The sequence below is a fragment of the Thamnophis elegans genome, chromosome 5, assembly GCF_009769535.1.
Source record: "Thamnophis elegans isolate rThaEle1 chromosome 5, rThaEle1.pri, whole genome shotgun sequence".
Lineage (NCBI taxonomy): Eukaryota > Metazoa > Chordata > Lepidosauria > Squamata > Colubridae > Thamnophis > Thamnophis elegans.
In genome coordinates, this window is record NC_045545.1 from 1042144 (window position 1) to 1056277 (window position 14134).

The 14134-nt window shown below is 42.0% G+C and overlaps 1 protein-coding gene across 1 annotated transcript in view; it reads left to right on the plus strand.

The window, feature by feature from the left end:
* Nucleotides 1–1500: 1500 nt before the first annotated feature.
* Nucleotides 1501–14134, plus strand: part of NEK7 (NIMA related kinase 7) — a 64555-nt gene continuing 51921 nt past the window's right edge. Inside the window, exons 1-2 of the mRNA XM_032217583.1 lie at nt 1501–1855; nt 9102–9187. Of these exons, the coding sequence (XP_032073474.1) occupies nt 9131–9187 (57 nt within the window). The 5' untranslated portion in view covers nt 1501–1855; nt 9102–9130. The remainder of the gene's footprint in view (nt 1856–9101; nt 9188–14134) is intronic.

Below are 14134 nucleotides of genomic sequence, written 5' to 3' on the forward strand. Positions count from 1 at the left end.
GGACCTAGAGAGCCTCAGATCTCTCATTTGAGAGGGGAGGGAAAAATGGATCTGGGATTTTTATTGGCTTATAGAAGTAAAATTCAACAGGCCATAAAATGTGCACATCAGGCAGGAACTTCTTTGGATCCTCTATGACAGCCCCCCTTTTTCCCCAGACCTGAATCATATGGTTTGGGTCCATTAAAACCTTCTTTCCAAGCAACTTCCATGAATCCAGTGTCTTTTTCCCCACTTGGAACTGAACCCAGAAGGGCATTTCTTCCAACACATGCTACACAAATAAGAGAAAGCATATTAATTTGACATATACGGTAGTTGGAAGGATATGGGTATCAATGGCTGCAGAATTGACAACATCCTTTGGTAAATCCCACTGCAGGAAAGATGATGCTTCAAGAAAGTATTCAAGAAAGTAAGACAGGAAGGACAACTCTATCCTGAGATGGCTCTTCAGTTAAGAACTGGCTTTCTTAGTAATCCAGTTACACTTTAAGCAATCACTATGTACAAGTACGTTAAGGACAGTTGTGGCATCTTCCTGTCCCTTACACATTATATTAAGAAAGCGGATAACATTTCTGAAGCAAAACAAATCAAGATGCAAAATTTACAGAGAACCAGTCATAAGGAAGTAGTTGTCACCATGCTTAGAAATCCTTTAAACCATTTTACCAGGCTGTAGATAAGGATTTTTGTTAGAACGTAACTTATGCAAGGATACTTGATAACATAACAGGGGCGTCGACGAGCAAAATGAAGTGTAAACAATACACAAAGGATATGTTTGCAAAGGGCTGGGGCAGAGGTGGGTTCCTACCAGTTCGCCCCTATTCGGTAGAACCGGTTCGTCAAATCTACCGAACCGGTTAGAAGAGGTCCCACCAGTGGACCCGGAAAGCAGGCCACACCTACGGAAGAGCTTCCAAAGATTTTTTGAAACCCACCACTGCCCCCCCCCCCACACAGACAGACAGACTGACACAGAGAGAGAAAGAAAGGAAGAAATAAAGAAAGAAAAAAGAAAGAAAAAGAGTGAGAGATGAAAGAAAAAAAGAAAAAAGGGACAGAGAGACAAAAGGAAGGAAGGAAGGAAGGAGAGAGAGAGAGAGAGAGAGAGAGAGAGAGAACACATGGGCGGCAAGCCACTCCCACCAGGTCACATGGCCATCAAGCCACTCCCACAAAGGAGGCCACACCCACAGAGTAGGTTCCAAAAAAATTTGAACCCCCCCCCCCTGGGCTGGGGGCTTAGCCTGTGTGTGTCCCTTGCTATCAATCGGTTCTAAAGGTGGGACTCAATGGTGGAGGGTCCGGGTTTCACTGGAGACCTTCCCCATTTCCCTCTGCATGCGATCAAACCCTGGAAGGGTCACGTTGGGTCATCCAGGCCAAGTCCCCGCTCGGGGGGAGCTTCCAAAGCAGCTAACAGCGAAAGCTCCGCCGCCTGCCCGGAGGAGGAGAAGCCTTGGCCAGAAACTCCGAGTTGCGTAACGCCTCCGACCCATCCCAGGCTCCGAAAAGGGAACCGACGCCGCCCCTTAAGAGGAAGAGGGGAAGGAGAGCGCACGGCCGGGCGGCTGCGATCCCTCGCGGAGCCAAAACCCAAAGTCCGGCTCTTCCCACCAAGAACTTCGCGGGTCCCGAAGCGCTTCTGGTGCCGCCGCAGCTGGCAAGGCGGAGAACTTCCAGCACCCCCCTCCCTCCCCTCCCCCGCTGCCCCTCCCCACACGCCCCTCCGGCCGGCCCAGCCGCGAGTGCCGGGCACCCCGCGACGCCTGCGCTCTGGCCGAGCCTCCGCGACTCCTCCCTCCGCCACTCGGCCCCGCTGGCGCCCTTGGCCGCTCCCCGGGCGGTAGGTGGTCGTTCTCCCCGCTTGCCCCGCTCTCCCGGCTCCCGTGGGGAGGGGGCGGCGGGAAGGCTCCGCGGGCTCCTTCCCCTTCTGGCTGGCAAGGGGGGCAAGGCAAGCGGCTCTCCCGGGCTCTCTCCGCGCTCCCTTCCTCCTTGCACTCGGAAAGGACTTCCTGCCTTCCGAGCGCAGCCGCTGGGACGGGAGTTTGAGCAGCGAGGAAGATGCCGCCGCGCTGGGGTTGGGGTTGGAGTTGGGGTTGGCAAGAGAACCAGGAGGGGCAGCCGGTTAATAGGGATTGCTCTTAAGTAGGAAGCAGCTGGTAACTAAAGTGGTGAGGACAGCAGTGGTGAGGACAGCAGGCGAAGGGGGATCCTCCCCAGGTTGGCTGTCTTGCTGGAAGCGGAGTCTCTTCGTGGGAACCCGTCCCAGCCCGAACTTGGTTCTTGCTCGCCATCCCGGTTTTAAGGCACAGCGTAGGCCTTCGTCTTATGCAGACCGGTTTCGTTATTGAACGCAGCCGGTTAATAGGAATTGCTCTTAACTAGGAAGCAGCTGGTAACGAAAGTGGTGAGGACAGTAGTGGTGAGGACAGCAGGCGGAGGGGGATCCTCCCCGGGTTGCCTGTCTTGCTGGAAGCGGAGTCTCTTCTTCCTGGGAACGCGTCCCAGCCCGAACTTGGTTCTTGCTCGCCATCCTGGTTTTAAGGCACAGCGTAGGCCTTCGTCTTATGCAGACCGGTTTCGTTATTGAACGCAGCCTTGTGAGGCTGAGGCTAGCAGAGAGATGGGTCGTCCCCCCCCCCCCGATGGGTAGGATGCCAGATTTTGCAAGCCTCGATTCGTTTACCCAGGAACGACCCCCGCTGAAGGGTAGGGGGATTTCATTCCTTAGCTCCACGCAGTTTTGGAAGCGTTGCACTGATCAAAAAGGCACTTTGTATCTTGTGGAGAATTGCTAACAAATCCAAAATAGGTTGTGTTTTGTCAAAAATAGGGTGTGGGGGAGACAGAAGAAGAGGAGAAAACTTCCCTTGGTTGGGGGGGGGATTCTGGGAGTTGAAGTCCACAGGACTTAAAGTCGCCAAGGTTGAGAAACACCGCTTTATTCATTTTGGATTGAGATATTATCTCTTCGTAAATGGCTGGAGGAAAGTACACTAGCATTGCTTGAAATTGCTTCTGTTTGGAGCAAGTAAGCAAAGAAACTTGTTTGCCAAAGCCAATTATTTTCCTGACTTCTGGCTCATTAACCCTGTAGAGTTTATCCAATCTCTGCCTTTCTCTTGTCTGAGCTAATTGAATTATTAGTTTAAACAAATGTTTGGGAGATGAATTACTATCCCAACAAGTCATGACAGATACAAGTCTTGTTGGAAGAAACAAATAATGGATGACATGGTTCACTGTAGTAGACTTCCCACCCCCTCCCCCCCAGGCCATGCTATGCTTGGTTGAAACCTGGAAAGATGTCAAACAGAGAATTTTAGAGGTTGTTTTACAAAAAAATAAATCATTTTTTACCTCTGTTACAATGTTTACAGAGTCCCATTTTACCACCCCCCCCCCCAGTATCTGTATCATTTATTGGTTTTATCTCACTTATATTGTCACATTCGGATGCTCTTAACTGGGTGGGGCTGATAGAAAGATACAATAGTGTACTCCCTATGAAGAGCATTGGTATCTCTGCTCAGACTTTGAAACTGAGACAGTAGTACACCTGCTTCTGAAATGCCATATCTATCATTTTTGGAGGGCAGAGTTAATCTCCCCTCTAATTACAACTATCCAGGCTGCTCTCCTTATGACAGTTGTACTTAGTAGAATTGGGAAATCTCTAGAATGAATGCTGATCATTACGTCCATTAGAAATTTCTGGACCTGATTGGTATCGCTTGTGCAGGCATGAATAGTTTTTCCTTTTTAAAGTTGGATGAATTATAATGTTTTTTTAACTTACGCTTGGTGTGTAATCACATATTTTAATAAAAGTTTCTCTGCCTCTAAAAGTTCATATTAATAATGGAATTCTTTTAGCAATAGCACTTAGACTTATATACCGCTTCACAATGCTTTACAGCCCTCTCTTAAGCGGTTTACAGAGTCGGCCTATATTCATATTTTAATCTAATAATAAAACAATCTATTCAGCAACATCAATAAATTACCAAAAAGCCCACGAGCATTTAATAATATTATTGAATATCAATAGAAGACAAGGATCCTAATTTTAGGCTGATTTCAGAGCTAGGAAGCCATCCGCTTCTGGTACCCATCCTGTATCTTTCAGAGGGAAAATACATAGCAATAGCAGTTAGACTTATATACCGCTTCATAGGGCTTTCAGCCCTCTCTAAGCGGTTTACAGAGAGTCAGCATATTGCCCCCAACAATCTGGGTCCTCATTTTACCCACCTTGGAAGGATGGAAGGCTGAGTCAACCTTGAGCCTGGTGGGATTTGAACTGCCAAATTGCAGGCAGTCAGCAGAAATAGTCTACAGTACTGCACTCTTAACCATTGCACCACCTTGGCTCATTGCGGCTCACCAGGGTGTTGACGGTGGCTGTTAGATTGTAGGACATTCTCAAATGTGTTCTAAGAGTTGCTTTTAGCACATCAAGTTCAAACAAGACACACACACCCCTTCCAGGACACACATTGGTCTAAATCAGTGAAAATGAATGTTTTTTTTTTAAAGCACTTCTATTGAACATAATGCAAGGAAGATGGATAGGGTCTTCAAAGAAAATGTTATGGCTCATAAAGAGTTCATATTTCCATCTTCTCTCCATCTCTCTCTCTCTCTCTCTCTCTCTCTCTCTCTCTCTCTCTCTCTCACACACACACACACACACACACACACACACACACACACACACACCCCACTTAAGTGTGGAGGTTGTTTTTAAGATGTGCACAGCTAGTATCAGTTACTAGCTGTGCACATCTTAAGATTAAAAGAAGAGATTAAAAGCAGAAGGAAATAACTACTGTGGAACGGTTTTCTGGTAACGTTTCAAGCACAGTGCAAAGGCTTAGGGACCATTGTGTTGAGAACCAGCTAGTTTTAAGATTTAAAAGATGAAAATAGAGATGTTGGTGAAAACATGTCTAGGAAAGATTATTGTACTGTAGTTTAACTTACATTATTTATAACACCTTAAAAAGAAGCTTTCAGTCTTAAAAGTGCAGCTATGTCAGTGATTCTGCTGTGTGATATGGTTCTGTTGGATAAGCTTGTTCAGTGTTTCTGCATTCAATATATTTGGATTTCTGGCTTGGCTTTAACAAGGAATTGTAGAAATGTGTTTCTGTTGTTACCATTCTTTGCAACATGTTTTTATATCTTATATCCTCCATAGTGTTTTACCTTTAAAGTTACTTCAGATCTTCATGATCCGAGGTAATATTGAGAAAAAAAAATCATAGCTAGTAAAATGTACTCATTTTTTTCCCCATTTTACTCAATGCTGACATTCAATCTTAGGTTCTTCTTGAACAAATGGATAATAAGGAATTATCTTTATGGTTTTTAAAATGTGCCTTTTAAAAATTGTCATTCCATGCTGCTACTGGCAGAACGTTCTTATTGTTTGAACAGAACTCTTAAATCCTTCTCCAAAAGCTTCAGATGCCCATTTGGTAACAAGACTGGCAGGATAAAAACATTGTCACTGCCTTTTTTCTTATTTGGGAAAAATATTTCCTATTACTGCTTCCAGTGGGAAGAAATATATTTGGACCAACTGTCAAGCTGATCTAAATGTTTTAATGCCTTTGGGGATTCTGGAAGTAGGAGAAACTGAAGAAATCCTGCTCCTCTGGGAACACGTCCACACGATTTAAATCTGGGCAAATCTGTATATATACTTAACCTTTTATTATTTTAGAGTCACATGTCTCAGGAAAAAATTGCATCCAAATCTACAAGCCTATGTACACTTACTTAGAAATACATCATTGGCAGTACTAACTCGGCTTTTTGGGATTTACAGATTACACTGGATTTACCTTAGAAAGTTTGTTAAGCAGAATTACATGTCTGTTTACTTTTGAGAGCATCTCATTTATTTATGAATGAGAATGAATAGACTTGAACTCTTATTTCTAGTATGTTTACAGGGCTTCTCGAACAATAAAAATGTTCTCGGGAACTTTTTCTGTCATTAATCTACATTCAGTATCCCATAATGACAGAGTAAAAACAGAATTTTAGAAACGTCTGTAAATTTATTAAAAAGAAAAACAAAAGGAAAAAATCACATTGGCATAAGTATTCAGACCCTTTTCAATAACACTTGAAATCTGGCTCAGGTGCTTCCCATTGTTCTCTTGATAGTTGCTGACAGGTGTCTACACCTTGAGTCCACCTGTGGTACATTAAATTGATTGAACATGATTTGGAAAGAGACACACCTCTCCATAGAAGGCCTTACAAGGCCTAAGAGCCGAGGTGGCGCAGTGGGTATCTATCTATCTATCTATCTATCTATCTATCTATCTATCTATCTATCTATCTATCTATCTATCTATCTATCTATCTATCTATCTATCTACCTATTGTGTCTATTATATCCAGCCATCCATCTATCTATCTATCTATCTATCTATCTATCTATCTATCTATCTATCTATCTATCTATCTATCTATCTATCTATCTATATTAAAAAGAGCCGAGGTGGCGCAGTGGTTAGGGTGCAGTACTGCAGGCCACTTCAGCTGACTGTTATCTGCAGTTCAGCGGTTCAAATCTCACCGGCTCAAGGTTGACTCAGCCTTCCATCCTTCCGAGGTGGGTGAAATGAGGACCCGGATTGTTGTTGGGGGCGATATGCTGACTCTGTAAACTGCTTAGAGAGGGCTGAAAGCCCTATGAAGCGGTATATAAGTCTAACTGCTATTGCTATTGCTATTTATATCTATATCTCTATCTCTACCTATATCTATCTATCTCTCTCTATCTCTATATATCTCTATACCTATACCTATCTCTCCCTCTATCTATCGATCTATCTATCTATCTATCTATCTATCTATCTATCTATCTATCTATCTATCTATCTATCTATCTACCTACCTACCTACCTACCTACCTACCTACCTACCTACCTACCTACCTACCTACCTACCTATCTATCTATCTCTCTCTCTCTCTCTCTATCTATCTCTCTCTATATATATCTCTCTATATATATCTCTATATCTATATTAAAAAGAGCCGAGGTGGCGCAGTGCTTAGGGTGCAGTACTGCAGGCCACTTCAGCTGACTGTTATCTGCAGTTCAGCGGTTCTAATCTCACCGGCTCAAGGTTGACTCAGCCTTCCATCCTTCCGAGGTGGGTGAAATGAGGACCCGGACTGTGGGGGCGATATGCTGACTCTGTAAACCGCTTAGAGAGGGCTGAAAGGCCTATGAAGCGGTATATAAGTCTAACTGCTATTGCTATTACAGCTGACAATGCATTGCATACTGTAGCAGAGCAAAAGCCATGAGGTTAAAGGAACTGCCTGCAGAGCTCAGAGCAGGATTACTCCAAGGCACAGATATGGGGAAGGCTACAATAAAATTTCTGCTGCCCTGAGAGCACAGTGCCCTCCATAATTCTCAAATGGAAGAAATTGGGCAAAACCAGGACTCTTCTGCAAGCGGTTACCCACTCAAACTGAGCAATAGGGGAAGAAGGGCTTTAGTAAGGGAGGTGCGCAAGAACCTGATAGTGACTCTGACTGAGTTCCAGACTTCCTGTGTGGAGGTAGGACAGAATTCCAGAAGGACAACCATCATTGTAGACTTCCATTGATCTGGGCTTCATGACAGAGTGGCTAGGCCAGTGTTTCTCAACCTTGGCAACTTGAAGATGTCCGGACTTCAACTCCCAGAATTCCCCAGCCAGCGAATTCTGGCTGGGGAATTCTGGGAGTTGAAGTCCAGACATCTTCAAGATGCCAAGGTTGAGAAACACTGGGCTAGACAGAAGCCTTTCCTCGGTGCAAAACACATGAAAGCCTGCTTGGAGTTTGCAAAAAAAGCACCTGAAGGACTCTCAGACTGTGAGGAACAAGATTCTCTGGCCTGATGTAATCAAGATTGAACTGTTTGGCCTCAATTTTAAACATTATGTCTGGAGGAAACCAGGCACTGCTCCACACCCGCCCAATATCATCCTAACAAGGATGCGTGGTGGCAGCATCATGCTGTGGAGGTATTTTTCAGCAACAGAGACTGGGAGACTGGTCAGGGTTGAGGGAAAGCTGAATGGAGCAAAGTGCCTATCCTCATTGGAAACCTGTTCTTTAGTGCTCAGAACCTCACACTGGGCCGAAGATCCACTTTCCAACATTACAAAGATCCTAAGCACTCAACCAAGACAATAGCAATAGCAGTTAGACTTATATACCGCTTCAAAGGGCTTTCAGCCCTCTCTAAGCTGTTTACAGAGTCAGCCTCTGGCCCCCAACCATCTGGATCCTCATTTCACCCACCTCGGAAGGATGGAAGGCTGAGTCAGCCTTGAGCCAGTGAGATTAGAACCGCTGAACTGCAGATAACAGTCAGCTGAAGTGGCCTGCAGTGCTGCACTCTACCTACTGCGCCACCTCGGCTCTTAACACAGGAGTGGCTTAGGAACAACTCTGTGAATGTCCTAGAGTGGCTCAGCCAGAGAAGAATGGCGGAAAATCTCCCAATCCTGATGTGCAAAGCTTGTTGCATCATACCCCAAAAGACTCAAGGCTATAATTGTTGCTTCAACAAAGTACTGAAGGAAGGGTCTGAATACTTATGCCAAGTATTGCATAACAAAGTTGACAAAAGTGAGGGGGGGTCCGAATGCATTCTGAATGCACTGTATTTATGTTAAAATAATGTATATATAGCACAGTGTTGGTTTAAGCATTGTAATGAATGCCTTGGATCCTGCAGATGTCTCTGTAGTTCCAAAAAGATTATATGGATGACATTGTAAGCCACCAACTTTCATCTGTAGAACTTGAAATGAAAAGAAAAGGGCACAGATATTTAAACAGAAGTTTGGGCTAAAGGCTACATGCAAAATATCACTTGGTGTTTCTTTGGCTGACTGAACTTGCTCTTCCTGTATGTAAACACATCGACGTCACTATTTTTTCTGTGGTTTCTTCTTTTATCAGTACTAAGATTGTAATCCTTTGCTCATGTTAACCCTGTAAAGTGTCTCATAAAAATGCAAGTCAACATCTGCTTTCATTGCATTCTGTTTTAATACAGGTTATTCAAAAGGATTGCGATTTGAAATAATGGATGAACAATCACAGGGTCTGCCATGTCCTCCTGGGTCTCAGTTTCAACCACAGGTAAGATGATCTAGAAAATCTAGTACAAGCAGATAGTTAGGAGTGCATTAATATTAAAAGAACAGTTATTGTATACACTAAAAGGTGTTTTGAATACCAATGCTATTATCTATTACAGCAGTGTTTCTCAACCTTGGTGACTTTAAGTCTTGTGGACTTCAACTCCCAGAATTCCCCAGCCAGCTATGCTGGCTGGGGGATTCTGGGAGTTGAAGTCCACAGGACTTAAAGTCACCGAGGTTGAGAAACACTGTATTACAGAATCGGATTCTGATTCCCCTTTCTGGACTCAGTGGAAACATGAATGGGGGAACATGCACAGGGTTGAAATGGGGTAATGGAGAACAAAAACAATTAATAATAATAAAAGGAAAGAAAAGAGAACTGCAAAATTGAAGCCTTATATCAAAATTGTAATTCATCCAATACAAAGATCTCTAAAACTGATCACAGTAAAAATATAGCTTTTGATATACATAAATCTCCTGAAATCACCTTAACAGAAATTACACAAATTTTACACTTTCAAGAAATATTTCCTTGCCTTAAAAATAAATCTCTGATGCTATATTCTTAATTTTTTGTTTTGGGTGAAAACTTAAGTGTGTAATTGCAATTAATTTCTTTGGATGTAGTGACTTTAGTCTATACTGCAACTCCAGCAAAAATATACATAATGTGAGATCTGAGGCTCATGAGGTGGGAATTGATGGTTTTCAGGCAAGAGAGGAGCATTCTGTAAATATATCACAGTTGTCCAAGGCCATTAATGGAGGTGACAAACACATTGTTGTTGTGGGCTGCGCAGATTTCTAAGATGGGTGGCCACACAAATCTTTTAAATTAACGTTAAGTTTATTTGGAAGGACAGTAGGAAAAAGTCAGTTGAGAAAATACACAAGTCCCTAATACCTTTATATTACAATGGGCTTTCTATGTGTTGGTGAGAATTCATTCTTGTCTGCAGTGAAGATTCTCATCTAGCTGAGCATTGTGAGTGTTCTACCAAATTAAACTGAGAAATTGTGGTAAGATTACACAGCTGGAGATTGATGATTGTCAGATCAATCTGTAAAGCTAACTGTTTATCCCTGGAAGAACCAGGTTATGGAGAAAAGGGATCTTTGCCACAATGGTGTTTCCAAGGAAAAACCTTAAAAAAGCCTTAAATCACAATTTATATAACCCAATTTTATTATTTGTCTATCCTCTCTACTTCAGATTTTTTTTAAAGGAAAAAATCCTTCAACATATTCCCATAGCTGAACCTATTGTCTATTGCCTATCTACTAAAAGTGGACAGGAATAGATTTTGTTATGTGTATTTTTTCCAAAAATATTTTGGTTTCTAGTGATATGTTCCCATGTTAGTATTCAGCCAGGCCCCAGAATTGCTTCAAATCTTTGGGATTATTGTTGTGTTTTGAGAAGAATAGAAATGTGCAAATGGGTTGAAGTTACTCAACATAATGTAAAAAAAAAATATATTTTTACCTTCAGGTTCTGCTTGCAAGTGAGTATTTCTGCACGCACCCCACCCTTTCTATCTCTCATATTGAAAGTGACATAGAAATTTTGTTTTTCAACAATGTAAGCTTCAAGAATATATCTTCTGTTTTGAACAGGACAATTTTTTAAAGTGCTTCATGACTGGTGAAGATAAATGCAATGGTAGAAAAAAAACTAGCTTAATATCCGGTTGCAATCGTAATCTCTGGAGGGGGAGAGGGTGATTAAACATCTGCAAGGGATGATGTGGCCTTGTGGCTTTTGCTGCAGAGCAGAACGTTAAATCATAAATTTGAAGACTGTCCTTGCTCTCTGATCTGTGACAGGTTTTGCGTCAGACCGATGTTGGTACCTTAGCTGACTGAAAAAAAGACCTGTATCGTGGTTGAATAATACCAGAGATAAAAAAAAATAAAGACTCTGTAATATAAAGAATCAGAGCAGCAAAAATAGTGTAATGAGGAGAAAGGCAGCGTGCAAGGTGATTTTTAGATAATGTGCCAATATAGCTGGTATCCCTTCAGCGTTTTTTCATAGTCCCAAGGGAAACTCTTTTCTATTGTCCTGGAAGAGAATATTGTACTGTGTTAGGTCCACAGAATTTTAACTCAGTACAAAATAGTGCGGCTATAAATACTTGAAAGTAATAGTTAACAAAGCAAAGTGGCCTCTTGGATTTTGGAAATCATTAGCAAGAATGTGCTGCTTTTTTGCAAGCATCATTTTCAAGGATTCATAAAAGTGTTTGGCCCTGCTATTATTGGAAGAATGGACCTCCATTGTAGCAGAGTGCAACCATTTAATTAAAATGTTGAAACCTGGTCTATAGCTGCAGTGTTTTAGTAAGGGGGCTGTTGACAGGCACCAAATTCAACAAAGTAGTAGGATTTGGACTGAAAACACATTTTACACAGTGGTTATGTTTCCCTCCCTATAAGCATAGTGTGAAAATATGTGCTGCTTGTTATGCGGTGGGTGCTTGTTTGATTACACTTCGGATGGCATTTTGCAAATGTTTGTCTCTTTTGTGGACTTCGTATGTGGACTTTATTCTGACAAAGGAAAGGAGGGAAGAATTGACGTCAAAAGAGGCACGGAGAATGAGAGTCTGTTCTTGTAACTCTCATCTCACAAACTATGGATTTATTCTGAACACAGGAATGAGTTAAAATGGGTCATTTTAGTTCAGTGTATAAATTTATGTTTTATTTGGAAAACAAATATATCAAAATCCCCTTATTATTAGATATTATAGAGGATACTGCCATTTAGGAAAAAAAATACGCCTGGTTGCAATGCAGTCTGATGATTGCTAGATAATATGTTCTCTGACCATCTGATGGCCCTATTATTATCCACGAGTTTATTCCTTTTCCAAATTCCTTTATGTCTGGGAGGGAGTCCCGCTGTATAGTTGGGAGATGTGCAGCTATGTTGCCTCTCATGTCAGGTCTCTGTGTCTGAATTGTATGACAGGACAAGGGAGCAGATGAGACAAGCTGTCAGTCAGCCCCGCTGCCCTTTGAAGGGAGACCACTGGGGCTGGGTGGGCAGAGAAGATGCTGCAAATGGGCTGTGAAGTTTACATACAGTGCCCACCGTTAAACAGATTACCTCTAATGAAGTGTCTAATGCTCAGGCTATCTCAGCCTAATTCTCAGTGGCAGTTCATCTCTCAACTGCCAAAAAAACCTACCACCCTCTGGCCCTCTCGCGCCACTCTGGCCGCCAAACACAGAGAGGTGCCCGCTCTTAATAAAGCCAGACAGTGTGTGATCTGACATGCAAATGTAGGTCATTGCATATGTAAATGTGTGATTACAAACCTGCATGCCAAAACACATTAGGGAGACTTTGCTCTCAGCATGCGGCTGTCACACTGCCTGAGCAGTTCATGCTAATGTTTGTCAAGTTGCTGTGCAGGCGGAGGACGCAATTCGCTATTCCAATTTTGAAATATACGCCGGTTAAACAGCCACAGAAACGCTCCAAACTTAATGAAGCTGCGTCCCGTTTCTCTGTCGCCTGAGCATCTGAGCAATGAGAGAGAGAGCTTCCCAACTCTGAATGGTTTTCTCTAACTGCTGAGGCTCCACTCATTAAACCTGCAGAGGCACTTGAAATATATATATATATATTTTCCTGAATTAGGACACTGCTATCCCTATCAAAGCAGCTCCATGTTTGGCCTCTGCCTCATCTGAATGTTTTTGATTGTGGGGCTGAGTAACCGATGAGTCAAAAGTCTAAGTTGAAAGAGGGTGTATGGTGGGTCAAGGTGGTATACAAATGGGTTTGTATTTTGGGGGGTATTGTCTATAAAAGCGAGGGCTGTGTTTATTATTCAATGTTATATGCCCCGGTTATGCACAGTATACATGTGATTGTATGGAATGAAATGGAAATGGAAATAAACGTATTTTCAAACGAAAAAAAAAAGTCTAAGTTGATTTTTAGTAGCCATTGAGATTTTAAAGTGAGTATTTTTGTTCCCAAATCATTTTGAATTGGTACATTTTGTGTGTGTGTTTGTGTGTGTGGGGAAGGAATCAATATGAACTCTAGAAATGAGAAAGTTGTTGTTCTCCTCCTCCAGATCTTTGTTGTTGTTCTTCTTTCAATTTGGCCTACTGTATTTAATGGAGAAATCTGTAAAACTTAAATGTGCAAACATTATACATTATAACAGGAGAGAGTACAGTCTGGACTATTACCTTACTGATTGTCCTGCCTTGTAGATATAAAAGGTCGGCTGTGTATTAATCAAGTGTGTATCTGTTTAAATAGTAAATTGCAAAATAACATCAAGAATGGAAATGGAGGAAAACTGTAGATTCTAATATTGTGCTTATGTTCTTGATTTTGTTTAAAGCAGAAAGGACTACTACATTGATCTATTCTGTAATGTTTTCACACAGGTTTTGATTTTGGTTCAGTACATAATCCTTCCATATATTTATATCAGTAATGAGTTAAAATTTTACTTTTTCTCTCGAGTAATGAAAGACTATGCTGAGTTTTATGTCTTCTTCGTATTTTCTTATTCATTGGCTGTAGCCCAAAGGAAACTTGTCCTCTGAATGTAACACCTATATGAATATTAAACTGACCAATAGTCGACCATAAAAGACATATATGTGTTACTCTCAATTTGCACATGTGTGTTCGTGTATGTATGTATGTATGTATGTGTAAATATCCTCAGATATTTAGGAGTTCAGTTTTCACTAACATGGTAAATAGCAAAGAATGGTAATTGAAAAGATAAAAGAAGCCCCTTTACCTTCCGTGTTGTCCTTAATGTGTAGCAAGATATATTTTCATCAAATCATATAGTTGGAAAGGACTTCAGAGGCATCTAATGAAACCCCTTGCTTACTGCAGGAACCACTAGTTTTAAAAACATAATGGCGTAGCTTTCATTTAAAGACCCCCCAA